Source organism: Pectinophora gossypiella, chromosome 14 (assembly GCF_024362695.1).
Source record: "Pectinophora gossypiella chromosome 14, ilPecGoss1.1, whole genome shotgun sequence".
Lineage (NCBI taxonomy): Eukaryota > Metazoa > Arthropoda > Insecta > Lepidoptera > Gelechiidae > Pectinophora > Pectinophora gossypiella.
Window position 1 is genome coordinate 8,186,138 of NC_065417.1, and position 26,769 is coordinate 8,212,906.

The 26,769-nt window shown below is 39.5% G+C and overlaps 4 protein-coding genes across 5 annotated transcripts in view; 2 read left to right on the forward strand and 2 right to left on the reverse strand.

Annotated features, from left to right (window-relative positions):
* Nucleotides 1-2,085: 2,085 nt before the first annotated feature.
* On the forward strand, nucleotides 2,086-7,808 carry LOC126372359 (uncharacterized). The gene is made up of 6 exons (XM_050018068.1): nucleotides 2,086-2,177; nucleotides 3,628-3,999; nucleotides 4,117-5,340; nucleotides 5,661-6,539; nucleotides 6,633-6,928; nucleotides 7,051-7,808. The coding sequence occupies exons 2-6, from the start codon at nucleotides 3,631-3,633 to the stop codon at nucleotides 7,658-7,660; spliced, it is 3,378 nt and encodes a 1,125-aa protein (XP_049874025.1). The 5' UTR covers nucleotides 2,086-2,177; nucleotides 3,628-3,630; the 3' UTR covers nucleotides 7,661-7,808.
* Nucleotides 7,809-8,889: 1,081 nt separating this feature from the next.
* LOC126372684 (IQ domain-containing protein K-like) lies at nucleotides 8,890-12,856 on the forward strand. Its single transcript, XM_050018532.1, has 5 exons — nucleotides 8,890-9,139; nucleotides 9,612-9,751; nucleotides 10,306-10,400; nucleotides 11,663-11,792; nucleotides 12,713-12,856. Exons 1-5 carry the CDS (start codon nucleotides 8,890-8,892, stop codon nucleotides 12,815-12,817), a joined length of 720 nt encoding a protein of 239 aa, XP_049874489.1. The 3' UTR covers nucleotides 12,818-12,856.
* On the reverse strand, nucleotides 12,840-14,500 carry LOC126372349 (uncharacterized). The gene is made up of 3 exons (XM_050018057.1): nucleotides 14,187-14,500; nucleotides 13,569-13,817; nucleotides 12,840-13,075 (listed from the first exon to the last, which is right to left on the reverse strand). Exons 1-3 carry the CDS (start codon nucleotides 14,367-14,369, stop codon nucleotides 12,920-12,922), a joined length of 588 nt encoding a protein of 195 aa, XP_049874014.1. The 5' UTR covers nucleotides 14,370-14,500; the 3' UTR covers nucleotides 12,840-12,919.
* Nucleotides 14,501-15,466: 966 nt separating this feature from the next.
* The window catches only part of LOC126372338 (3-phosphoinositide-dependent protein kinase 1), a 75,345-nt gene continuing 64,042 nt past the window's right edge, over nucleotides 15,467-26,769 (reverse strand). Inside the window, exons 1-5 of one of the 2 annotated variants that reach the window (XM_050018038.1) lie at nucleotides 24,180-24,637; nucleotides 19,348-19,603; nucleotides 18,214-19,140; nucleotides 17,092-17,369; nucleotides 15,467-16,984 (exon numbers count right to left, since the gene is read on the reverse strand). In XM_050018038.1, coding sequence (XP_049873995.1) covers nucleotides 16,880-16,984; nucleotides 17,092-17,369; nucleotides 18,214-19,140; nucleotides 19,348-19,603; nucleotides 24,180-24,314 — 1,701 coding nt within the window. In that variant the 5' untranslated portion in view covers nucleotides 24,315-24,637 and the 3' untranslated portion in view covers nucleotides 15,467-16,879. Of the gene's footprint in view, nucleotides 16,985-17,091; nucleotides 17,370-18,213; nucleotides 19,141-19,347; nucleotides 19,604-24,179; nucleotides 24,638-26,769 lie in introns of those variants that run through there. The other variant, XM_050018039.1, reaches the window with a different exon arrangement.

Consider the following 26,769-nt stretch of genomic DNA (forward strand, 5'->3'; position numbering starts at 1 on the left):
GAGAGTAAGAAAATTATTTTGTCTTCTCATAATATAAAATCAAATAAATTTATTTGCGAGAACACATAAATACAAAAAAGTGGTAATAACAATATTGTGATTTGTTCGGTCTGCATGCAGGCGTACAAATATTAAAAATATATAAGTAAATAAAAAATGGTACATTGAAAAGAAGATTATTACAAAATTTAATTATTTTTATGTTTATAATATTACCAGTCAGTATTTTTAATTTATTTATAACGTAAATAGTTTTAGTTATAACACATTGCTTAAGTCAATATTAATAAATACGAACCGAAGACGATTAGCTTGTAGGTCGATTGTCCTTAGCGGGATTAATGATGTAGGGGAAAGTATCTGTTTGCCCAGATTCGGTGCGGGGTGGTTAGATAACTGTGTGTCGCAAATATCACGACAATACACCTACTTGGATCATTACAAACAACCCTGATATGGTATTTGATAGACTAAATACAACGTTTCAAAATTCTTTACTGAGACCGACATTATGAAAGTCATTAAAATATAATGTACTTACTACATAAAAATCAAACACACAAGTGCAGTGACTGCTAGTGTACTTAAACAATAAGAATAATAAGCTTTAAACCAGAAAAAGGCCAAACAGTAGTACTGATCCCATCAGACACTTAATTTTATTTTAAGCTAAGTATACCTGTCATTTTCTCCCCTTATCCACCGAAAAGGGAAGAGACGGAAGATCGACAGCTCCGATCGAATCAAAAAGGCATTGCGCTGGTATGCAATGCTTTTTACGTGTGCTGTCAACTTGATTCTGCCGAGTTATATGCCAACATTCTTACACCAAAGGGTTGTTTATGATTTGTGCCTTTATAAAACTGATGTATACATTTCATTCCATTTTTAGCCTGTCGATTATCAGGAAAGCCTGATAGGTATAGCTTAAAATAAATTAAGGAATTGTCTGCTGGAAACAGCACCACGTTTAAGTAAACATTGAGAGTGCTTGTTTTGTAAAATATGAATTATTGCTCTTCTTCTTACTTGTCGATGCAATGTTATACAGACTAGAGCATCGTAGCTTACAGATTATTTTAATTGCCATTTGTTTAAAGCTATATTTGACCTGCATTCTGTTATCCCGAAGAGTTTATTGTCCGTCAACCGTCAATATAATTCAACTAATCTTTAAAATGTACTCTATAAACATACAAACATAGATACTAATCTACAGAAAACACCGCCTTTTCAGTCATGAACAAGAAACATTTTCGTATATCCTACTCTATAATATGACACTCTATTGTCTGTAAGATATGCTTGAAATAATTGTTAATCCAAAATTTTCTCTTGTGCCAAACTATGCATGGAAGGATACGTAGAGCTGTAGAAAATATGTTGTACAATCTCTAATTTCCTCAAGTAACAAAATAACAGTCATTTTCTCAGTACAGCACCAATAAACAGTCCGTTGTTAGATAACAACGTGTTGCAAACAACACGAGTACTTTGGAGGTTACAAATACACCCTGATATGGTATTTGATTGCTTCAAGATTTATATATTCTTATAATATTAAGCTACATTAAAAAAGTAAAATAGGTACTTTCTATTAGAGATGTAACACCATAAATATAATAAAGAAGATTACAACAATATTCAACATATTGCCTCGAATACTGGAAAACTAAAAGACAGTGCCAGAAATAAAAATATAAACCACGCTGCAGTAAAACGACGCTAATATTATTACAGATATTCACTGATATCTAACACAATTTTATAATCAACGTCACTACAAGATCCGCAAAGACGACCTCTAGACAATATTGCTTAACGTATACTTGGAACTGAGTATGAATGAAAAGACCATGGGGTTGATCAACCAAACAACCCGCGTACGTCATGCCTTGTACCAATATATCGCCTAAGCATTCGCTATCGTCATTTCTGTCGCGATTTCTCTCGATTTTAAAGACCATTTGCGATAGCTGGTAAATATAGTTAGTATAGTAGTAATAGTCTGCGTCAAGCGTCTTACAAAATCGCAGCGCATGCATTTTTCCTCAGCTCGAAGTATAAAGAGTGGAGGTGGTCTAAGTGGATATCATTCGGACGCAAACAGTGCGCCGGTGAAGTAGTGAAACTTGGATATTTACCATTAGTGATACACAAAGGATTATAAAACAAAAGTAAGTTTTATTTAAGTGCATCAGTGTAGAAGTGTTTACAAACATCAGTTCGTAACCTAACAAATAAGTCTACGAATTCTAAAATAATTAAAAATATTTGGAAATATCCCAAATCTATCAATAATTACAAACAAAACACATTTTTTTGCTGACATATTTACGTACTTATTATAATAATTAATACAGAAGCCAAATTAATAATAACTTTTTGTATAATATTTGTAAATGGAACCTAATTGGCTTCTTTCAAGTACTATTTAAATATTCTGTGTTTTATGTTAATTCCTAGTAATTTGTGAGTACTTTCACTTTCCAACGGAGCGTAAAGAGAGTGTTCTCGATCTCGTAACCGGCTCAGGACTTACTATAAATTGCATAATAAATGCATTATCTCATTCTTAAATAATGTTATAAACATAACAGTACTGTTTTTACTTCGTAAATAACCTCCTATTGAAAAGTCGCTGTTATTGAATAAGTACTTGCCTAAGTAGTTAATGGCATCTGCGGCAAATCTACAATAAATCACGTCAAAAAAAAACTTCAGCTTGAGAACTCAAAATTATACAAATTATTTCATATTTTTAATTCGCTAAGTTACATTTTTAAAGTCACATATAACCCTATAAAGTAATACAATGTACCCTAAAACTTTCAATGTAAATAGTTCACACTCGGAAAGTAAAAGGAAACGCATTTTCACATGGTTTCTTTATTGTGATTCACGAAGCGAAACTCTAATAGAATGAAATCTTGTTTTCGATCTACCATTATTACGGATATAACAATAGTTGCGGTGATTTACATACATGGCGGCTTAATGATCTTAAGGAGGCTAATACGTAACGAGTTCGCGGCAAACAAGATAAATAAACATTTCGGAAGTTACATAATAGAGTTAAAAAGTGTTACGCGGATGACACATCGAGACGTGCGGCGCCTGCCGATGGTCCACTCGGGCCAGTTTCGGTCGACACTGACACCAATTGCTACTTTCCATCACAACAAAAACAAAGGATGACACCAATACACATTGACAACGAAACTTCTGTACAGCAAGATTACCATCTACATTTCCCAGAAAAATACGAATATTTTTCAGATTTCCGACTTATTTGAATCGATAAATAATAAAGGCCAACCTATTATTTTACGGTTAGTTACATGTAAATACTTATTTACTACTAAATCATCATACGTAACTGTAGCCTCGCTTAATACGTGAGAGTGCTTTCGCGGCGCACTCCTCCCCAGCGCAGGCGCAGAGGTGCGCTGACATTATGGAGGCTTACATAACCACTGTCCGCGAAAGTAAAAGCGATTCTCCGCCTACTAGGGTTTCGAAACGACTTGCTTGCCAATAAGGATCAAATCACTGCCGGTTATATCATGTTACACCACTATTGTTCTCTGACCTAAAATGTTCAAATTATGTTTTTTATCTTTCCAGACCATGCGGTGGTTTACAAGCAGTTGTTTGATATTATCATTAGTTATAGCTGGCACATCAGCTGATTGGTCTTGGGGTGGAGACAAGAGCGAGTCAGCTAGGGACCAGGCTAATGAACAGAAGAACAGTGAGTTACTTGAAGGCGAAGAACTACCTGCTCCTGCTGCCGATAAGAAAAGTTTCGAATCGAATGGAACCGTGCTTGACGATATTGTTGATGAACTGGTTAGTCAGAAACAAGGCAGAAGCTTGGGTGGCTTCGATGATGACGTGTACAGCGATCCCACAATTAAGGAAGCTTTAGATTCTGGAGATGACGTTGAAGCTAGAAACTTAATCAAGTCGCGACTATGTACCTTAGGGCTTATTCAGGTGAGTTACATTTTAAATACTTTGTTAGTAAAAAGTACCGAACTGACTTATGAGTATAATAATACAAACAAGATACAAAGTGACAAAACTATTAATTATATAATTTCTCTTCTACAGTGTGAAGAAGAGGAAACTCAAGAAAAACGCTACCTATCTCCGGATGAACTCATTTACGCGCAGCCTGTTGACATTAAGCCCGTTGGTAGGCCGATAGCATCCATCCCCGTTCGCGGTCCTCCTAGAGCTTATGGACCTGCCAAGCCCATGCCATATCCCTCACGCCCACAGAAGATACCGCCTCCCAAAAGAGTCGGATACGGAGGCAACTACGGTGGAACCTACGGCGGTAACCACGGCAGCAGCCGACCCGGATTCTCAGAAAAATACGGCGTCTCGGGCAGCAACTTCCAATTCGCTCAAAGCAATTCTTTGTACGGCGGCCAGGATACCAATTTTGTCACAAGACCGCCTACTTACGCAAACGAAAATCCCTACGTATTTGAGAACTCGAAACCAGCCTATAACAAAGTTCCGCAGCCTTCACAAACTGGTTCCAAGACAGATTCAGTGGTACAGCAACACGTGCATCATCACTATGTGCACAGCGATGACAACAAGGACCCTAAAGTCATCATCAAACCCGTTGCTATACCCGTCGGCTCAGTGGGACATCTCGGTTCTCAAAGCCTCGCACAGCAAGCTACGGATATCATAACAGCCTCAGGCGGTGACTACAGCAGCTTATCAGCTTCAGGTGGCTTCAAACCCATGACAGGAGTTTACAATTTGGACAACCCTGAAACTATTTATGGATCCCAATCCCAATTCAATCAAAATAGCTTTAATAAGGGAAGTTCTGGTATATTTAACCAAAATTTACCAAAACCCTATCCCAGCAACACATTCGAAGATCAAAAATACGGAAATTCTTTGGGAAATTACGGCGTACAGAATTCGGAATTTTACAAAAAAGAACTTCATGTAGGAGGCGGTGCCAATAACTTATTCAACCAGGGACCTGCAACATTTAGTCAAAACAACGGCTTTCAAGAAAGTTTCCATGAAGCTAAAGCTCAAGGTTTCGAGTGCGTTTGCGTGAACTATGATCAATGTCCCAGCCAAGAAATTATTGGCCGCAGAGACGACCTTTACTTACCGATCGACCCTCGTAACAAAGGTGACATTGCTGCCCTCACTGAAGAACAATTGGACAATTTAAACAAGACGGAAACTGTAGAACCAAGCACTGACAAGAAAGACAATACAACTGAGACTAAGAAAATTAGCAAGAGAGAGACCAAGGAAGAAAAATCTGATGAAGCTACCAAAGAAATCGAACCGGTAAGTAAATAAATATTTTTGTTATACATAACATCAACTCATAAGACGTGTTCGTATGCATATTAACATCATAATTCCTTCACCAAGTTAATCCACATCAAACTTCCAAATCCTGAACAATGACACATCCTTCTTACCCATTCTCCATCGACATTAAGACTGGGGTAACATGTTTGTTTCGATCGGTATGGATAGTTATTCAAAATTCATCCAAACCCGACCGCAACAGCTTACAAAAGAACAACTAAACAATGGGCACTGACGTAAACCTAACGCAACATTAAAGATTCATTTAATTACATAAGTGAATGTCACTGCAGCGCCTCATTGGACTGGCCGGCTACGGCGGCCAGGGCGGCAATGGCAACAAACAAGTGCAGCCTACGTTTGGTGTCTCTTTTGGGTTGCCCCAGCCTTCCCACGGCGGCTATCCTATAAACCCCTATAACGCGAACCCCTTGCACAACCCTTACGGACCCGCACTTAACGGAGGCGGCCTTAACTTAGGCCTTATTTCCGTTAATCCTTTATTAGCAGTCCAGGTTACTAAGAATGACTACGGAGAAAAAATTGTTAAACCGTTCGTTAATTTCCATGTAACACCGAACGAACACGTGGTCAATAAACTTGGGTATTTATTCCATGAGAAAAAGCACTATTTGTTGAATAAACATGAACATTACCATCACTACAAACCTTATAACTATGGGCATTATCACCATGACCATCCTGTAATACATTCACCACATGGTCCGCCTCCACACATCCCCCCTCCACACTTTCCTCCTCCGCACCATCCTCCTTCGCACTATCCTCCTCACCACGGACCTCCAGTATACTCTCCTCATTTCACTCATTATGAACCCGGATTTAAGTCACCACCTCTTCCCATACCTCACAATACCGGTGCAGGTCAAGACGATTATTATGATGACGAGGAAGGCCATGGAAATAATTTCGATGGTAACCTGGATTACAATAACCTATATCAAGGTGGATATGATCCCGGGTTTGAGAGGTCTGCCAATGTTAGCGCAAATAATAATCAGGGTTACGCCAATAGATTCACATACTCCCGATCCCTCACTCTTCCCTCACATAATCCTGGGGCAAACCGGGGAGGCCAAACTATCCGGTTTCCTGCGAACAGAAAGAAGAGGGAAATCGTAGAGAAACCTGAGTCTGAAACAATAGAGGAGGTAACCTTACCCCTATTAATAAATATTTCTCGATTAATTCAAATTGAAAAAGACGGAGCAACTAGCTTATTTAATTATCTTTTTCCATTCCAGCGTCAATACTTCGCCGGTGGTAGACCACAAGTTCAACAATGCAGACAAAACCAAGTGTGCTGCCGACGACCTCTCCGTCCTCAAGCTGGAAACAAGGGCCAATGCGGTATCAGACACTCCCAAGGCGTCAACGGCAGAATTAAAACACCAGCCTACGTCGACGGCGACAGTGAATTTGGAGAGTACCCATGGCAAGCAGCTATCTTGAAAAAGGATCCCAAAGAATCCGTCTACGTCTGTGGTGGAACTCTTATCGACGGGCTTCACATCATGACGGCTGCTCATTGTATCAAATCGTAAGTATTATGTAATTTTACGTACTAATATAAATAATATCTTTAACGCCTATATAGGAATAGATTACGAGAGTATTTATTTGGAAGCGTCTCTTAACCAAAAACGTTAATGTTTCTTCCAGACATAAGGCGTTCGAATTAAGAGTGCGTCTCGGCGAATGGGATGTCAACCACGACGTCGAATTCTACCCCTACATCGAGAGGGACGTCGTTTCTGTGCACGTCCACCCCCTCTACTATGCTGGAACTCTGGACAATGACCTCGCAATCTTGAAGCTGGAGCACCCAGTCGAGTGGACCAAGTACCCGCACATCAGTCCCGCCTGTCTGCCCGACAAATATACCGACTATGCTGGACAACGTTGCTGGACCACCGGTTGGGGCAAGGACGCTTTCGGAGACTACGGCAAATACCAGAATATTCTTAAAGAGGTCGACGTGCCGATTCTGCCACATGGACAGTGTCAGCAGCAGTTGAGACAGACTAGATTGGGATACAACTATGAGTTGAACCCAGGGTTCTTGTGCGCTGGTGGTGAGGAGGGCAAGGACGCGTGCAAGGGTGACGGAGGTGGTCCGTTGGTCTGCGAGCGCGGAGGCACCTGGCAGCTGGTGGGCGTGGTATCGTGGGGTATCGGCTGCGGCCAGCCCGGCGTGCCCGGCGTCTACGTGAAGGTGGCTCACTATCTCGACTGGATAGCGCAGATCACTGGAAAGTTCTCCCCCTACTAGGGAGCCTGTCAATGCGCAGTCACATGTCACAAATCAGAACTGATTGATACTTCGTATTTATACTTAGGAATTAAATATTTATTTTCTACTTAATTTACATAATTTATTGCTAACTTTGGATGGTAATATCCAGAGAATATGAGTAATTGCGTATGCAGATTTTTAATAAAAACTATAAAATAAAAACAGTTGTTTATTTTAATGAATATAAACATAATCATTGACAAAATAGAGTAAGACCTCTCATTTAGAAAAGTTCGTAAGCCCATATTTAAACATACATGCTCATACATACTTACATACATAAATTCACGCCCATTTAATTTACCCCGAGGTAAGCAGACTATGGAATTCCATTTTCTACGATCCTGACACACTTCACATATACATAATAGTTAGTAATCATTATCTGACCGTGCGAACTATTGTTGTGGTTGGCTCTCCTATTCTCTCGAATTGATAACCTCCTCCTTTTTGAAGTGGGTTAAAATGAGTTCATTAGGCGTAACGTAGCGCAAGATTCCTATTCATTTCAGCGATCCGTCTTATTTCTCCCCATAACCATAACTTGAAAAATCCGATTTTGATGAAACTTGCATTATTTCCTAAATTGAACGATACTTAATCCAATAGAAAAAGTATTGCACGGCCTCTATCGACTCTTATGTTACCTACTAAAACTGAAAAGGGCTCATACAAAAGACATCAACGAGTTCATGTCATTGTTCCATAATAATGATTTTTTGACCATAACTTTTAAACAAGCCAATTTTGATTAAATTTGTAATATTCTCGAAACTGGACGATGCTTAATCTACTAAAAATAATCATTGCAATAGACGACGTTGTAGTTTCTGGGAAATGCATGGAGAAACATACAGTAGATATACACCTGCGTGGTACAGGCGTCTAGAAACCCATATAAACCAACATATTATAACAGGATATTGTGCATTTCCAACAATATTACACACACGAGTCAAACTGACAACCTCCTTTTTTAAAGTAGGAACTGAAAAATTTCAGCAAAAAGTAGATATTTGTAAAATTAAATACAATCTAAAATAACATTCCTTTCAATGACTGTCGAACAAAAAAGACGTCAAAGCTTGAATTTTCCCTGTTGAATCTTTTGATAAAGTGCTAAATCCAAACGATCAGAATTTAATATTGTGTCAAGGGTGTTAATTTGGATATAATTTATTTTATAGATACAATTACAAGGAAACATGGCTGCGAAAGGCAAGCTTGCTAAAGCGAAACAGGAAAATAAAGCGGCTAACGAAATGGCTGAAACTTTGGCCGCGTTTACGTTGCCGGACAGCCTCCCTTGTTCCGAGGTTTCCTTCCCTGTGCTGGTCCAGAGGGCCACTAAAGCTAACTGGAAGACTATTCTGAAGGAAAGCGAGCAGAGGTTCATGGAAATCGAAGAGTTTGTGGAGAATAAAAAGGAACCGATACCGTTGTCTCCGTTTCAAAGTAAGACCTCCATTTAGTGGCCATCGTATATATTTATCTTGATAGACGCTATTCTTTCGCTCAAATGGTTCTATACCTACCTATAGAACGCAGTAAAAAAAGTAACGCTCGGGGTACGTTCTATACTCTCTCCATAAGGGGTCTTAGCTTTTTAGTATTCTTTTGCAGTAAAGCCAGCTAAAGAATACTAAAAAGCTAAGACCCCTTATGGACTTCATTTAATTTGAAGCTATTTTCTTAGCCGAAACGTATTTCTTTACAATTTAATTATTGATAACAATAGGTGAAGTTTTCATTAACGTAGTTGGCTCGACCAAGGTAGACGGCCCATGGCTCACCACCTATCACATTGGTCTAACAGAAAGCTCGGTGAGATGTGGGTAGTTCATCTTACGATGGATGTACTTCTGCCTACCCCAATTGAAATATAGTTATTAAGTTATAACAGTAAGTTTTACTTTTTCGTTGTTAGAAACTGAATGCGATTACGTGAAGAACGAGGTGTTCACTCAACTACTGCCGGCATTGGAGGATACTCTCAACAAGGCCAAGATGTGGAATGTGTTCTACGACCAGCGGTGCTTCTTCAATGGCATCGACTGGATCGTTCAGGTATTGCTGCTTGTTGTTTTCCTTGGGGTCCTATCACACAGAAATTTGTCTCACGATAAGCTTTCCGCAACGGTACATTCTTACGACGTACCCAGTACCCACACAGCAGGCAGGAATTCTGACCGCGTCCGCTTTAAACGTTGTACCGGGTGAGAGCCTTCAGCGCTCCCCTTTGTCCGGCCAAGTAGTTAATGCCATCTGCGGCAAATCTACAATAAGTCACGTCAAAAAAATTATAATAATACGCACGCCTTCCAAAAGACCGGGACTCCATAGTCCCGAGATATGGAAATGACAAACATAATAGTAAATAAAAAAATTACCGCGTAGGTCTCTCAGGATACACAATGCAGATCGTTAAAGGAAATTGAACATAAACTGGGGGGTTAAAGGCCACATTTGTTTACATTGCGCACTTACTTTTAAACGTCAAATTGCAATATTGTTTTCCTAGATGAATTGCTTTGATGTGGCCATTCTAACCTCCCAGTTCGTGTATTGGGTATTTATGCTGCTTATTATTAAATAGTCATCCTGTATATTTCGCGTTTCAGGAATTGTGGAACAACAATCCGCGCTATCCGATTCGCAAAGATTCCAATTTACACGTGTTCAATATGCCGTGGGTCAGGAAGTACTTGGAGGAACAGTACGTATAAATCAGATTTTTACATGTCATTTATGAATAGATATAGTAGTTATAGGCACAGCGTGTACAATCAATTCTGTTAAGACAATTCAATATTATGGCCTTGCATTCACTGAAGGCTGGTGGAAAACTGTGTTTTTCCCCGAGTCAATCACATATATGTGTGTCAAAACGAAGACTTAACGATTAGAATAGGTTTAAAATAATCTACGCCCCGAAAGAAGTCGACGGATTTTAATTAAACTAATTGGCAAGTTATAATAATAGTTTCCAATTAGTCAAATCCTTTACTTTGTACTAAACATAAAAATACGAAATTACTATGGAATTTGTATGAAAAAGCAACCTGTGACGTCATAGAGAAACGTGACAAAATTTCGCACTTATTTATTACATTTCTTTTTTCTTAAAATTCATAAGTTAAATAGCAAAAATAAAACGTTTTTGTCACCATATATCTCTTCGTCTTTATTTAGTAATCAGAATTTCATAATTTATCTTTGACTTAGAAAAATACCCAATTCTATGCAGAATCTGCGACATTAGCGCCGCGGACGCGGATCTTCTTTCGTGACACGGACTGTGTAATACTGTGTATGTACAGTCATGAGCAATATCATGTACCCACTTTAGAACCTTGTCGCACTATCATATTTGACATTTAATGAGACTTACGGTTTCATTTGCAAAAAAAGTTAATGTGACATGGTTTCAAAGTGTATACATATTAGTACTCGTGACTGTAGCTTAGTTTATCTTTTAGTCTTCGTTTTGTAAAAAGACACATAATATGTATACATATGTATTATATTAGTGAATTTGGGAAAAACAGTCTATTCAAAAAAATATTGTGTTATTACACTGTGGTGCTAATTCCTGTAAATACCATCTAATTTTATTTTAAGTTATATCTGTCATTTTCTTATCCACCGAAAAGGAAAGGGACGGGTAATCGACAAGCATAAAATTTATGGAACACACGTCAATTTTAAGCACAAATCTAAACCAACCGTCTAAAAATTTTACATCCGTCAATAACACAGTTAAGTAGATAGCACGTCAAACGGATTGCATACCAGCGACGACGTACCTTTTGATTCGCCCGGGTTATTCATTCATTTACTCATTCTTCCTAAAATTAAGAGCTGTAAATCATCCGTCCCTTTCCTTTTCGACGGATATGAAAATGACGGATATAACTTAAAATAAAATTAGGCGGTGTCTGCAGGAATCGGGGCCTGTATATTTATAATTATTTCCAGTCCTCGTCCACTGTATCCCAAGTCCTGGCTATGGCCTGAGGAGTATGCAGCTACTCTCATACAAAAGACTCTACGCCAGTACTTCGTCCAAAGAGAAGAGGAGGTGCAGGAGATGCGCGATTTCTGGAGGGTAATGTGTTTATAGTTATTTACTTGACCTCTTAAATAGTTCACTAGGCAGCCTTTACCCGTGGTCCCGGTGGGTCGACCCATTACCGGGTCCGTGGGTAATTTTCATTACCCGTGGTTCCATGGCATTAGTGATTGATCCCTGGACTTCTGACTATCGATAGAAAATGAAAACCATCAGCTACAAACAAAATTTACTCATTGAAATAAAATAATTCCATCCTTAAGAACAAAAATATACTCATACTAGACCCAATGATGTTAAATAAATAAAAAAAAATAATGACTATCTCAACATTTCCAAAGCGTATCCAACTGATATTTCACCAGTAATCAATTCCATAAGTGTATCGGTTATGAACTGATCATTTTCAATTGATAATTTTGTTCTGGTTCTAACCGGACTATACTTTTTAATTTTTGATAATTTTTTTAAAACGTTTAGGAGACGCATTATGTTCGTGAAATTTTTTTTAAATTTAATTTTGCTATGCCAAGACTCCGATACGTTATTAGTTCGGTGCCTTTCTCCGAAGACACTGAGAGTTTTGACAATATCATTCTTCAGCCAAGAACGTTGCAAGTAATTTAAAAATTTCTTGATTTTAATATTTTAATAAGTTCATGGTATGTTTTGTACGTATCGTATGTTCATGTTTAATTTTCTATCGATACAGTCAGAAGTCCAGGGATCAATCACTAATGTCATGGAACCACGGGTAATGAAAATTACCCGTGGACCCGGCAATGGGTCAACCCACCGGGACCACGGGTAAAGGCTGTCACTAGGCAAGTTTTACATTCAAACCATATTGTTTAAATGTTCTAAGTTTTTCAATGCTAATTTAAACAATCTTTAGAAAGATTTACTAGTTTTCAGTCTTCAGTACTATGTTGTAACCAGAATTCAATATTTTTCAGAAACTGGAAGTGGAACGGACTGCTCCAGACATAAATACGAATCCTTATTTGGCAAAGAAGTTTGCTTCGGAGCGCAATATTTCATCATCTGGCAAAACACACTAATTGTTGTTGTGAAATAATATGATTCTATAAACTGATAAATTGTTTTATTCTAAATTATTTGACTATTTATTTTATATAACAAGAAAATGTACATATTCTACTTTAGTTCAAGGACACTCCTTCATATAATGATGGACTAATGGGCTTTCCTAGTTTCATTGTGAATTCGATGGTGGGTTTCTCACCCTCCTTGGCAATGCGCTGCACTCTGTTGGGGCTATGATTGTAGCTGAGAGGTAGGACATATTCCTTCATGACCTGGAATCACAAACATGAAACATATTTAACACTGCATTTTTATTGTGGTAGCTTAGAAGAACGCTTGATTCTCACTATAAGGTTGCATGTTCGAATCCCAACATAGGCTTAAAGCAATGTTTTTGCTTACTTTCAAAAACTAATTTTCGAAATTACATTTGGTTTATAAATGTTTATCACATACTTAGTAGTGAAGGAACGCATTGTGAGGAAACCTACATTCCAGAGAACTGCATTTTGGAGGTATGTGATCTAACCTGTATGGTTGGTTTTCCTTTTCGGGATTTGATGAAAATTAGTTGAATTGCCTGTAAGAATGGCATGAAAAAGATACTCAGGTTTGCAGCGTAAGAAACTACTGGAACCTGTGAAGATATATTGTGCTTGTCCAAATCCTTTTTCTTCAAGTCCAATCTGCAAGCCCCACTTACACAAGTTTAAATTTTCAAACAACTTAATTGTAAAAAACAAAAATGATTTAAGTCATACACACCTCAAGTCCTTTCTTTTCATGATCTTTGACAATAAACTTCTTCATCAAAGGTGGCATTTCAATAGTTCTGGGAAGAATTTGTTCAGGGAAATAATGTTCTTTCTCCACAGAATCTAAAAGTTTTGCTTCTTCATTCTTTGGAACCAACTGGTAGTCAGGTTTGTAGGACGTCCGGTAGATTTCTGTCACATTAGGCAATTTGTACCCCCTAAATGTCTTCTCAACCCAAACTCGCACTCTGCGCCTTTCCTGTAATGCAGATCCATTTTATTACTACTTTTGTAACATAAATTCGACACTTTTGTTAAGTCATAAAAGTTTCGTTTAGTGTGAGTATCCTGCATAATGTATTTTTTACATAAGATAGAATACCTAGTAAACTTTATTTTAAAAGTTAATTTAGTCGATACAAGTTGCATTAGATGACGATTGTGCTCCATTTATATTTACTACATTCAAATTGTTCTGGGTTCAATATTATTACATATTCTAGAAGCATTTTATACAGTTAGAAAAGAAATACAAATTATTCACACATTTGAAACATAACCTCAACACATTTGTGTGAATTCGTAAATCAAACACAGTTAAATAAGCACGTTACAGGGTTTTTCTTACCTCATCAGGACATGTTTCCACCTTAACAATTTTCATGAAACTTGGTTCAGGGTAGCGCTGGAAGACGGACCGACGCACAATCCTTCCAACACCAAAATTTTTGAGACTCCCCACTATTTCCCAAAGGGTTTTGCCCTTGAAATCTGTTGTTCGGCCTACGTACGTAACTACTTTAGTTGCCATAATTTATTTTACAAAAACCTGAAGATACTATTTCATAAATTTCACAACAAGTAAACAAACCAAATTATACTCGGCCCCGAAAGGATTTTTTACGAAATACGATTTTTTTTTTTTTTTTGGTTTGGTTTTCCCCGAAGGGTAAGGCAAAGGGAACTATGCCCATACAGCCATGTCTGACGTATTTTTTTTCTTGATGATTAATGAAATGATGAAACCTAAGCCCCCACCCTCGGAGTAGACTCCTACTCCGAACCCCAAACGAATTAACTCAAAAGTCCGCATAAACTTTTGAGTTATGAAGCGGCTTCCTGACACGAAGCGAAAATAGGCAGATACACTTTGTTTATTGAATACTCCAATATAATAACACTCGCGAATGTCTTCCGACTAACTTAATGCGATCATTAACCACAAAACACCACTTCGTATTAATTATTTAGATTATTCAATGAAGAAAGCAACTGTCCCGTTCCCGCCTCCCGCCAAAAAAAATTACGAAATACGAATGACGTTTCGTTCAGTGTTGCTAATGACGATTTGTCAAAATGTCCATAACGCGCGCGGTCTCACACGGAGGGATTCTAATGAGGGACTTTCCAGGTCACGTTCTTCAATTAAAATATAGATGGCGTTGTATAACTCTAACATAATAATTACCTATTTTCTCATTGCTCGGGTACATACATTTTCAAAAATAAAACGTAATGACTTAGTAGCGTCAGTAATTGTAGTTACTTGGATACTCCAGTATCTCCGTGTGAGATCGCGCTAAGAAAAATTCCACAAATTGGGTAGAAAAATCTGCTTTTTCCTCCAAACCTGTTTGGGTGAATATCAAAATGTCAAGTTTGGTGGACGAGGAACAAGTTACCTCGTAGCTATAACTATCTTTTTTCATGTCGGAATCCAATTTTCCACGAAAAAATAATATGAAAGTTCACCAAACTTGGCACATTTTGATATTTACCCGTTTACATCACTAAAACATTAAATGTAGCAGTTTTAATTTCGTGTTTTGACGTTTAGTAAAAAGTAACTGATGGTCATTTGTCGTTAAAATGAAATAGAAGGGCAGATAATAGAAATATAAATACATGTTAAAAAATCAACTTCAATTTATTTTCAATTTCTTACTTTGTTACCGTTATGGAATTTACGCAATACAAATGTTGTAAAATATAATTACAATAGTTAACAGTTATTAAATTTTAAATGCAGAATTATTAATTAACAATGTCATGGAGATGTCAAATTTATGCTGACAACTATTGTTTTACATTGTCGAAATTATAATTACCCAAACAATAAACAAAATTCGTACATGTGGCTCAATCTTATAATAAAAGTATGCTATCATTTTACTAAACTGAGGGTTTTGTATATTGAACTATGGATTTAATCCGATAATAAGCCCTAATTTAATTATTCCAGGCAAGTTTAGGCATTTAATACAACTATCATAAGTTGGGGATTACAACAAACATTTCAATAATTACCGAAATTTGAATATTCCCGATAGCTTGCAAAATAAACAGAATAATATTAAATATGAAACACAAATCAATGATACAATGTCCATTAGGCAATGCGAATATCTAACTTCAAATTAACAAACACGGGAATAATTGTATTGTGGATTCTTCAATGAAGCTTTCCAATTATCATATTAGTCACCTTTGGTGGCGTTATCCGTATACTTTTGCTAAGTTAGGATTATAGTGCACGTGTAAGATGCACGTAAAGCAATACAGGTGTCGAGGGCGCGTGCGCATAGGCGCAGCGGCGCCAGCGACGATCGGCCGTCCTGCTCAATATTACACTACCTAATCTAAGGCTACATCGCGACGTACCAACACCGATACTGGTGAGTCGTTTGGAAACGTGCCGATCATAATTTCCTACTTTTATAACTGTACAGCAGTCACATTCCGTTGGCAAATAATTAAAATTAAAATAAATAATATTAATTTAGCTATAAATTGCCTAGTACCAACCGGAATGGGCTTCGTGAACACGCGGGTGGTGAATAACAAGTCCATTCTTACAAGAGGCCTGTATACGATAAACTTACAACGGCCCACGATTACACATTACACTATATCTAAGCGATCGCAATAATAATTTAAGACAAATATTTACACATCATCGACATATCCATATTAAATAAGAACTTAATTATAATAATAATTTAACATAGTCTGGACATACTAATAGGAATCAGTCATCAGTATCGACAGTGATCGATCGGGAAGGTGACGTCGTCGTCTCGTCGGTTCCGGCGCCGGCCCGCGGGGGGCGCGGGGCGCGGCGGCGGGGCCGGGCGGACGAGCCGCCAGCGCCCGTGCGGAGGCGGCTGCCTCGCCTCAGGACACCAAGCCACCAGCTCATCATCGCGTAAGCATACCGGCCGGATGGTCGTCGTGAAAATGAAGGCTAGTAGTATCCTAGAAGTGAGCACGGGGCGTGCGGGAGCGGTGCGGGCTGCGCGGCCGGGCGCGGGCGGGCGCCCCTTAGGTCGTGTCGCGGCCGTACGTACCGATGCGGACCTCGTCTATCACTCGCGCCCACTCCAGTGCGAACGACTTCGGGTCTTCCAGGTAGTATGTCCTATTCGGCTGTGAACAAGAAATAAACTGTAAGTATACAATTTATTGTCATAGACAAATATTGAAATTCGTATAATACAAACAGAACTATATTATTAAATAGTTGCGTTGCTCACCGTGTGGACCAAGAATATTCTGAAGTTCTTGGCTTCTACACGCAGTTCTGGCGACCATGGGATTTCACCCTTCAGCACCATGTTAACGGGGTCGACATAGAACAGGCGGGGTCCAGTAGTCAGCAGAAGCATACGCCGCCGCGCAAACAGACCCTTCCTCTTGTCCACTTGGCCTTGCTTCAATATCAACTCTCCATCGACAAATTGGTGCCACTTGTTTTCACGAGCTTGAATTTCGAGGCGACGCCGCTTCTCTTCGGGGCTGATGTCCAAGATTCCTGTGCGACAAAATATTTTTTTTAATACTGATAATAACTTTAATGACAGGCGGAATCGATGCAATACCGCGGTGTCTATGCAATACTAGTGTCGAATGCTCAGCTGTACGAATAAGGTCGTCATTAATAAAAGCTGTGGCGGACGTGGCGAGTCATTCATGCCAGGCGCAGGCGGAGAACGTGGCGGCGCGCGCCGGAAGGCTGACGTCACCTTACTATAGGACACACCAACAACGGAGGACGTCCGCTCTGAATGTGCACAGCGGCGCGCGATGACGCAGCACTATGCGTGCACCATGTGCAAGGATCGCGTTACAATACCTTTTCAGTCCATACGTGTTATTAGCTCTCACGTTTTTAAGTGGTTCATACATAACATTGGACGGGCAAATTAAGATTCCGTTATTAGTGAAGGAACCGTAAAAACGGAACTCTATCGGAGTCAGCTCAGTTATGAAATGAAACACGTATGAATTGCGAAGAATTTAGGTCATGGACGCTCCAGTTGCCTCTTACTCGTCGCTTCACTGCACTCGGCTTTTTGTAATTGTCGACATAAGCTATGCAGTGCACAACAGCTGCACTTTTAATTGAGATACTCGCCTACTATTAGAACCAGTTGAGTCCGCCTACACTTTTGTTTACATTTTTTCATCCACGAAAAGAAAGAAATGAAACTGTGTACAAAACTGTATTTAAAATAACGATGTCAAAACAGTTACTGTTTCAGGCTAACAATGATGTTTGAGGGAACTCTTTTAAACAGTACTGCACCAATTTCCGTCAGCGAATATTATTGTTCGTATGAAAGGTAAAATACGGAAGACAAATTCAAAATAATTACCTTTGGAAGTGGAGAGGTCGAATTCCCATAGTCTCACGAGCTGATTGTTCCCAAGACCCGGCTCGAGGTGGTCAGGCACTGTGTATTCTTCTTCGAAGGAGCCTCCCGGTAAGTACGGGCTGATCTTAGGTGGTGTTTGATCCCAAATATTTTCCCAGTCGATGCCTTCAAAGAAGGGGTGTTTACGAATACTTTCATAAGTATCTCCCTTATCGTTCGCTCCCAACCTCTTTGAATGGTCTAAAACTAAAAGCTTTTCTACTAAATCTTTCGCTTCAGCTGGGAAGCCTTCTGGGAATTCATAGTCCATTTTGAATATCTTTTGGAAGGTGAGGAAGTCTCCGGGAGCGCGGAAGGGCGGCAGGCCGGATATCATCTGGTAGATGATGCAGCCGAGCGCCCACAGGTCAGAGGCGCGCGTGTCCACGTGGTTGTGCAGCAGCTCGGGGCTTACGTATTGCGCCGTGCCTACGAAGCTCACCTTCCTCGACCGGTCGTTGTTAGACTCGTCTTGCTCCTCCTCAGGCTTCACCACGGGCGATCGGATCTCCTCCGGATCCAAAATTTTTGCCGTTCCAAAGTCAGCAATTTGCAAATGCATATTTTCATCTAGTAAAATATTTTCCGGTTTTAAATCACGGTGGATAATTCCCTTGGCATGCATCTTTTCTAGTGCCAACAATAGCTCGGCAGCGTAAAATTTAGCTACGTTTAGCTCGAAAGAGCCAACTTTATTAATATAAGGCAACAGTTCGCCGTTCTTCGCATACGACAAAACAAAGTACAATCTTTCGTCGTCTTGGAACGTACAATACAGCTTCACAAAACCGTGCGGAACATTGAACATGCTGTTCAAAGCATCTTTTTCTCGCTTTATATATTCACTCTTCTTTGTTCTGATGATATGGATTTTTTCACAGACTTTAACTGAAAAAGAAACACCTTAAAGTTAATAAACATTGAATTTTGAGTTACTATTGCAATCAAAACAGTAGTGATAAACGACAATGACGAATAGTATCATACTATGACATCAGGTGTCGATTAAACAGCTGCATCGTGGGCAGCATCATGAGTGGGCTCGTTTATGTATATCAATTCCTGTTAGATCATTGTAGTAAAAATTACACTCACTTGCATATTCCTTTCCTGTATGGATGTCCTTTGCGAGAAACACTGTACTGTAGCAGCCTTCCCCAATTAATTTTCCGAAGATGTAGTCTTTAGCTGATCTCTTTGCAGGTTTGGCGGATTGGCTGGGTGTCGACGCAGCGGTGGGCGCCGGCGCAGGCGCCGCCGGGGCAGGTGCCGCGGCCATCTTCACTGGAGACTCGATGACGGTCTCGGCCGCCGCTATCGGCGCGCGGATTTCACTGGTCGCACGGCTAGTCTGTAACAATACAAACCGACCGTCAGTCATACGAATCGAGAAACCCATTAAGAAACTGTGGAATATCACGAACAGTGTGGATGGGTCGTGTGGCGGCAACGGTGTGGCGCGCGGCGCGTCGGCGCGCTCTGACAGCGTGCACTTGTTTATCGCGGCGGCAGCGGTGACGGCGCGGGCATGGTGGCCGCGTCATGCGCGGTGGGGGCCACCAGGCAGCGCGCCGTCTGCTGTGTCTTAGAAATTAGGTGACCACTGCCTATCCAAATATGCGATCGTCGAGTTAAATCAAGTTTTAAACCAGATTTAGAGGTGAAATCACCGATTCTGAGCGCTCTGTCGTTATGTCATTGTAAATGGTTGGTATTTATATTTTTAACGTAATATTATTTCCCTATTTTACAATGTGAGAATAATATTGATCAATCAAATCAATTCATAATAGATAATGTTTACAAGGAATGACACAAATATTTCCAGATTTTATTTATCAATTCACAATAAATCGAAACACAAATAATCACCTGCAGTGACTGCAAATACCTCAAGTAAGCATTTTACATAGCTCAAATTCCGTAGCAATGTAAAAAAATTGCGCACAAAACAAAAAATCGTACCTAGACTGATGATAGTAGAATAGAAAGTCTGCAAGCCAAATATCGGATACTGCCGCCACCCGCCGGCACGTTCACTGGCCTCACCTACAGTTCGATGATCCAATTTCTGGAGTTCGCGGCTCGAATTTTTTGTTCATTTTCTTACGGAGGCGTCTAACAAAAAATGCCGCTTCCATTCAACATCAGCCAAGCTAGACAGAGAGCGTTGTATTTCGCAATTCTGACTCTTTCTAACAACTTCACCGAGACCACTGCTTCATGGTTAACGGTGAACTTGCCAAAAACAAACTTGATGAAAAGCAAATGAAAGTACAGAGTACCGTTACAAGAATATTCGCGATAAGTTGTCTGTGTGAAAACTTTCCACTTCAAACATTTTTTGTACGAATCTTACGTTGCTTGAGTATTGTTCTAATTGTTTTTCAGATGTATAGTAATATTCCTGTGGAAAAAACCGTAAGTCGAGATACGGTGGAGCTCTGTGGGATGCAGGCTATAATTACTACTAGTACTAGGTCAAGCTAATTACGTATGTACATACATCTGAAATAAACACTGCAAGACGAGACAACGCGCGTTGCTGTGACGAATTCGCAGCTGTCTCGACGCGACATCAATGGCATTTTCTCTACTCGGACAACGTTAATGTTTACCTATTTTCCAGTACCTGGATCGTTTTGAAATTCATCGATTCTGATATCATAATGGGAAAAAGCGAACACAAAGTTAGCTGTACACTATAGACCTTCATAAATCGTATTTATAAATATTTAGCGCCTCGTCCTTCCAAGAATTCGGTAGGGCCGACTGACCGTATTCACTAGTGGATCTATTCTGCGAATTTTGATGAGTACATAATAAAGATTGTGTGATTGTGTATTTAACCAAAGATGTGTTTGGAAACTTGGGTTGGGAACGTTGAGTGTGGTCCAGTGGAATAGCGAATGAGTCACGAGTAATGAGTGAGTTGTGAGCGCAGCACAGGTCGCAAGTGGGTCTCGCATTCCGCGGCGGGGCGGCGCGGCGCGGCTCAGCCCGCAACGGTACTCGGAGCGCATTCCCACCGCAACGCATTCCGCCGCGCGCACACCGCCGACCTCGATCCCCACCACCAGAACCTCTACTACTGCAGCCGATTGCACATTACACCTACTCTTAATAACATACTCAACGACCAATTTTTGTTTCACGACTGACACAGCACGGTCGACAGTTAATACGCTCTCAGCTTTGACCGTGCCGACATAACTGCACTCGTTAACCTCAATTTTGTGACAATTGGGTTCGAGAGTCAGCTTTTTGACTTTGAGGAATTCAATTCACGTGACTCGGTCTCACAGTAATCGCGAGAAATAACTTAAACGTTTACACAGCGCTGTACTGCGGTATCCTTGCCGTTGAACACTGAAGGTTGACGGACGGAAACATCGCGTTTTCGTAACGTTTGTTTTGAAAACAGTGACGTAACATTGACATAAATCTGAATCGTAGAGCTTCCAACAATATAATCGAAGTACCTAGATACCTAGTTAGTTTTTTCTTTTTCCGATATTATTACACGGAGTGTAACTCATGATAACGAAAAAGATTACTTTATTACTGATGAAATATAACAATCTCGATTTTTCAATGAGCATTATTGTTCCAGTGCTAGCTGTGACTGGTGATTTGAGAAGACGGAGGTAGACGCAACCACAGCCGCGCCGGCCTTGTACCTAATACTGGGCCGGATGTAAAACGCCACACAGCCATTTAAGTTTTAGCCCTGTCGCATATCCAACTAAGTACATCCGGCTATGCCACTAAAGCTGCTATCCTTAATATACTTTACTTTATTGCACTTAACAACTAGTTACATCACAAACAAGAAATGGACGTTTACAAGGGTGGACTTTGAAATGCGTAAATCAAATAGTTTGCGTACAGAGTTAAAAATTTAACTGTAGTTAAGATACCACTTTTTCTCAATGTGATCGCTATAATTGAGTATTTGTCTTTACTAGTAATCTTATCAACAGAAATTCACTAAGAGAAGTCGTGTTTGCATGACCTTTCATTAATGTAGTAATCGTCGTCGTCTCAAAACAAGAAGTTTATCTAAAGAACTTGTTTTCGATTCAAATAGAATGTTGTTGGGTTATTTATATACCCAACAGATTTCAAATGATCACGTTTATAAGACAATTGAATAAGTATAAACTGTTAATTGCAGTAACACACAAACTATAGCACTTTCATTGCTGTTAGTGTTTACGAGCGAGTGCAATCAGTGCTTTTCCATTAAAAATGACAAGTGGAACCCAGCAAGCATATCTGCAGATAAGGAATGTGGGTGTATGCCTCTATTGCAGGGCATTACGCCATCATATCACTGATGTGATGACGTATCAACTAACATACAGTACTGGCGTGTTTGACGTAGATAAGAAAATATGCGTAGGGAGCAAAGTATAACTGTGTACTTGTTATTATGTTTATGATAATAATGCTATTGCAAACATGTTTTCGTTTAGATGTTTGAAAATTAAACAAAATTTCTCCACTATCACTGTCTATAGAAATTTTCCAAGTTTATGTGTAAGTAGATACCTACCAACATTAGGTACCTATTTAGTATATTATCTCTTTGCTGTGACATGATTACTTTCAATTGCAGCATCTGCAAGGACTTTTTGGTATGTGCTTTGTTGCTTTAAAGGTAGTCAAGTTCAATTTGAAGGCAATTTGTAAAAAATAGCAATATGGTTAGACAAGTGTTGAAGGACATTGCGACGGACTAATGTGACTATTGAACTTTTAGAAACAGTCACCAATTACTACTGGAACCGGTTGCGACTATAAAACAAGCTAATCAATATTGATTCGTCTGACATTTGGAGATGGTGTAGATAGGTAGGTACCTATATTTCGTGGATTCAGTAAACGTACTTATTTCTGATTTAGGGTTTTATAATTTGTTTTTCTAAACATGATTGTGTCTTAGCTATTTTACAAGTATAGGAATGTATTAGTAGGTAGATATTTTGATTGTTATATTCCAATGCAACTTGATGCATAACTTATCGTGTGCAATCTTAATGGCGGCGACGGCAAAGTTGAAGGAAACTATAATTTCATAGTGGGTCATTACAAGCGGATGGATGAATGTAGCTCTCGAGGCGTCCGCATTCGCAGTGGTAAACAAGGTGTGCACGCCGACGACGCGTGAACAAACAAGTGGCATGTCCGCTGCCGCCGTTTGTTTGCATCACACCGTCACACGGCCATATGCGGCCCGCTCGTCACCGCCGCCTGCCGCCGCCGCCGCCGCATCAGGGAAACACAGCGAAAGTGCGCAATCACTGCGCTATGCAGCGAAAGTTTACCAACAACGATGCACATGCTATCCGAAACGACACGCTCTGCCCTCTTTTAAAATGTCACCCCCCTTAATATTCGTTTTTGACATTATTCTTTCTTTTTATTCATAATTAAGTAGGCATATATTTGTGAATGCGCTTCCGTTCATGCCAGAAAGGTGGTAAATCCAATTTTTTACCATTTTTCCTTAAATTAAGAAAAAATATAAGGCAAAATCTGAATATTACGACACTATACAATGCCTACTTTGTGGAAACAAACTAGTAAACAATAATAATAAATGAGAAAAGAAACGTAAATTAATAAATTAGCTCCATGAGCTAAAATAGGATAATTACTTTAATGATCCAAGAAACGATAATAATCAAATCTAAAATATTACTTAATTTAGTATACAATATACATAATTATGAATGATTGCAACCTTTCACTTTCGAAAATTCCAACTTTATAAAAATAACCGAATAAAATGAGTCGAAAACTGTAAATGGATTCGATATGTAGATTATTTTTCTTTAGAACACAAACATATTTTATTAGAGCAGGCAGACACAAACAAGTGGGTACATAAAAGCAGACGCGCGCCGAGTCGTTGACCTTACCTTAGATTTGGGTGAGGGCTGTTTCCCGCGCTTCGTGGAGCTCACGCCGAGCAGTCGCAAGATCCTGTTAGCTGCTTCAAGAAGAGTAGCACTTCCCCTCGATCCTCGTTTAACTCTGATGGTCAATCCGCTCATTTCGACCTATCTCACACGTTGTTTACAGTTCTATTCGAGTTTCAAACGGTCCAAAACACGATCACAGTTCATTAATTTTGTTTAATCAGTCTTAAAAAACCGTTAAAGCCACAGTGAATAATATACTAAACAAAGATAATTTACTAGGAATGCAGATTACTAAGAAAAATAACAAATAAACAAACGTAGTTTGATATTTTTCTGCGGTAGTGCGTACGCGCGATCACTTCAACAGCGCGTTGCGGACTGAGCTGAGCTATTTGAATTTGAACGAACGAACACAGAGAGTGGGGCGCTCGACTACTTGACGCAACGTCCTCCGCTCCGCGCTAGACGGAATAATCGCACGCTACGTACGGCGCTACTTGGCTATACAGATGTGGATGTGGCGCCCCCCGCGCGCCACCCTCTTCACCTAGCCTAGCCTTGTAGGACGGTGCATCAACTCACCCCCTCCCAATCTGCCCACCCGAATTAATATGCGCCTTCATGTTGTTTCTACTCCATAATCTTTCATGTGTATTTTATAGTGTTTATTTGTTTAGGTAGGTTCCTACTTGATGTTCAAATAAATTCATCAAATTTAGAACACGTGGATCGTCTTCACACGTGTCATTTATTTACCATAAACCATGCATGTTTTTAGTATTTAGACATCTATTTAAAATTGGTTTAGCGTAGTAATGTTTGTTTTGTTGATATCCTCAATGCAGAGTTGTTATCATATTGTAGCCACGTGACTATGTTTTGGAAGTTTGAGGACGTGGCACGGCATGGCTGGCGGCGGGAAGGGTGCGGTGCGAAGCGCGGGAGGTGGAGGACGCCGAGCGCGGGAAACGGGAACAAAATCAATATCAAGATTTGCAGCGACTGCGGGCCACGCTTTTGGTGCAAGAGCGGCAGCATGCATTGTATGGCGCCTACCCTTCTCCCCCGCCCTAGCTATGTTCGCTTTTGCGCCACGTGGTCGCTAGGATATAAACATTTCGGATATTGGTTTCCTTAGCTCAAAACTCATCAAACTTTGCTGTTATTCCTATACCAGTACACTAAAGTCATAAAATTACATCACTGCAGCCTTGAACAAATACCTATAATATATTATGTTATATTCACTATAAGAAATGACGCCAACATGCAAAATGATAGATTTTAGTGCATTATTTTATACTGCAGTTATTTTTATAGGGTCGTAAAGAAGGAAGCTCGTGTACAGCGGACGTTGCCTTATGTCAATGCCACTCGGTGGATGCGTCCTACATGCGTAACTACAATGTTGGTTGATAATGAATGTAGTTCTGATTAATTTTCAAATATTTGAAAACATATTAACATTTACTACTAGTCCCCGGTATGGATTTAATACTCAGATTTCCCAATACTTAAACAGCTATCTAAGTCTTTTTCGAACCAACATTTTGATCAAGTGTGTCTGCGTAAACACATAATAACAAAAAGTTTAAAAATAATAATAGAAGCCAAGAAAAGCATCCGACGATTGTGGTGGAGTGCTTCTAAAAATAGAATCTGGATTGGAAGGCGGCGCTTGAATGAGCAGCCGTTATGCCCCGATTTGTGAGGATACGGCGGCGCGGGCGCAACAAGAATGTAAATGCATGCGGGCGGTGCAAGGGTAACGACCATATAGATATTTGTTACACTGGTTCCCTGCGTCACAGATTGACGTCGCTTCCGATCTAATTTTGAACTAATGTTACAACACCATTCTGTTTTTAATTAGAGCTTTTGTTTGCTGAACAAAAACTGAAATCTAGTCATAATAATAAAAAATTAAATTCATCTATTTACATTTCAGTTATTCAATACTTCATTGAGAACAAAATGTCAATCAGACTAATGGAAAATTTTACACAAGAACTTCTAAGATAACGGAAAACCCAACCAAATACCCTTCATTTCGTGGAACCTCATATCATATGATTACAAATAAAAAAAAAACACTTTAATTGTAACAACAACGTTTATTAGTAATATTGTAAAGGTGAAACGCTTTAACTTTGAATACAAATAATTATATTTCGCGGAAACAGTAACTTTTCTACGGAACTCCTAGGTTCTGCGGAACCCCTTTGGGAATCGCTGTGTTAGACTACTGCACGGAAAAGGAATCTGAAAGATAACATCCTATGACTAAACTAAACCAACCAAGACTAAGACCAAGACCTAAGACTAAGAAAAGTCCAAGTACTATGACTAAGATCAGTTATGCATCAGAGATGTGCTAATAATAATGAACCGAACCGTTATAATAAACAAGTAACAGATACTACATATCTGATCGGAGTTTGAACGGTCATAACGTGGAGTGGTGGTATTGTTGGAGATTTTAGCGAGATGCAGCTGTCGTGTCACGTGCGGTTCGTAGCACGTGCTGTCTTACTTACACGCATGTGCATCCCAGTCCCACCATACGACGCACAAGCCGAAGCGTACC

What these genes read in the sequence shown, in the direction of transcription:
- LOC126372684 (XM_050018532.1), top strand. Translation starts at nt 8,890, where the DNA reads ATGGCTGCGAAAGGCAAGCTTGCTAAAGCGAAACAGGAAAATAAAGCG. An exon ending in ACCGTTGTCTCCGTTTCAAA is followed by an intron (nt 9,140 to 9,611) that starts GTAAGACCTCCA and finishes TTTCGTTGTTAG; the next exon opens with AAACTGAATGCGATTACGTG. An exon ending in AGATGCGCGATTTCTGGAGG is followed by an intron (nt 11,793 to 12,712) that starts GTAATGTGTTTA and finishes AATATTTTTCAG; the next exon opens with AAACTGGAAGTGGAACGGAC.
- LOC126372349 (XM_050018057.1), bottom strand. Translation starts at nt 14,369, where the DNA reads ATGGCAACTAAAGTAGTTACGTACGTAGGCCGAACAACAGATTTCAAG. An exon ending in TGGAAACATGTCCTGATGAG is followed by an intron (nt 13,818 to 14,186) that starts GTAAGAAAAACC and finishes TCTGCATTACAG; the next exon opens with GAAAGGCGCAGAGTGCGAGT. An exon ending in ATGAAAAGAAAGGACTTGAG is followed by an intron (nt 13,076 to 13,568) that starts GTGTGTATGACT and finishes TTGTGATTCCAG; the next exon opens with GTCATGAAGGAATATGTCCT.
- LOC126372359 (XM_050018068.1), top strand. Translation starts at nt 3,631, where the DNA reads ATGCGGTGGTTTACAAGCAGTTGTTTGATATTATCATTAGTTATAGCT. An exon ending in GTACCTTAGGGCTTATTCAG is followed by an intron (nt 4,000 to 4,116) that starts GTGAGTTACATT and finishes TCTCTTCTACAG; the next exon opens with TGTGAAGAAGAGGAAACTCA. An exon ending in AGTCTGAAACAATAGAGGAG is followed by an intron (nt 6,540 to 6,632) that starts GTAACCTTACCC and finishes TTTCCATTCCAG; the next exon opens with CGTCAATACTTCGCCGGTGG.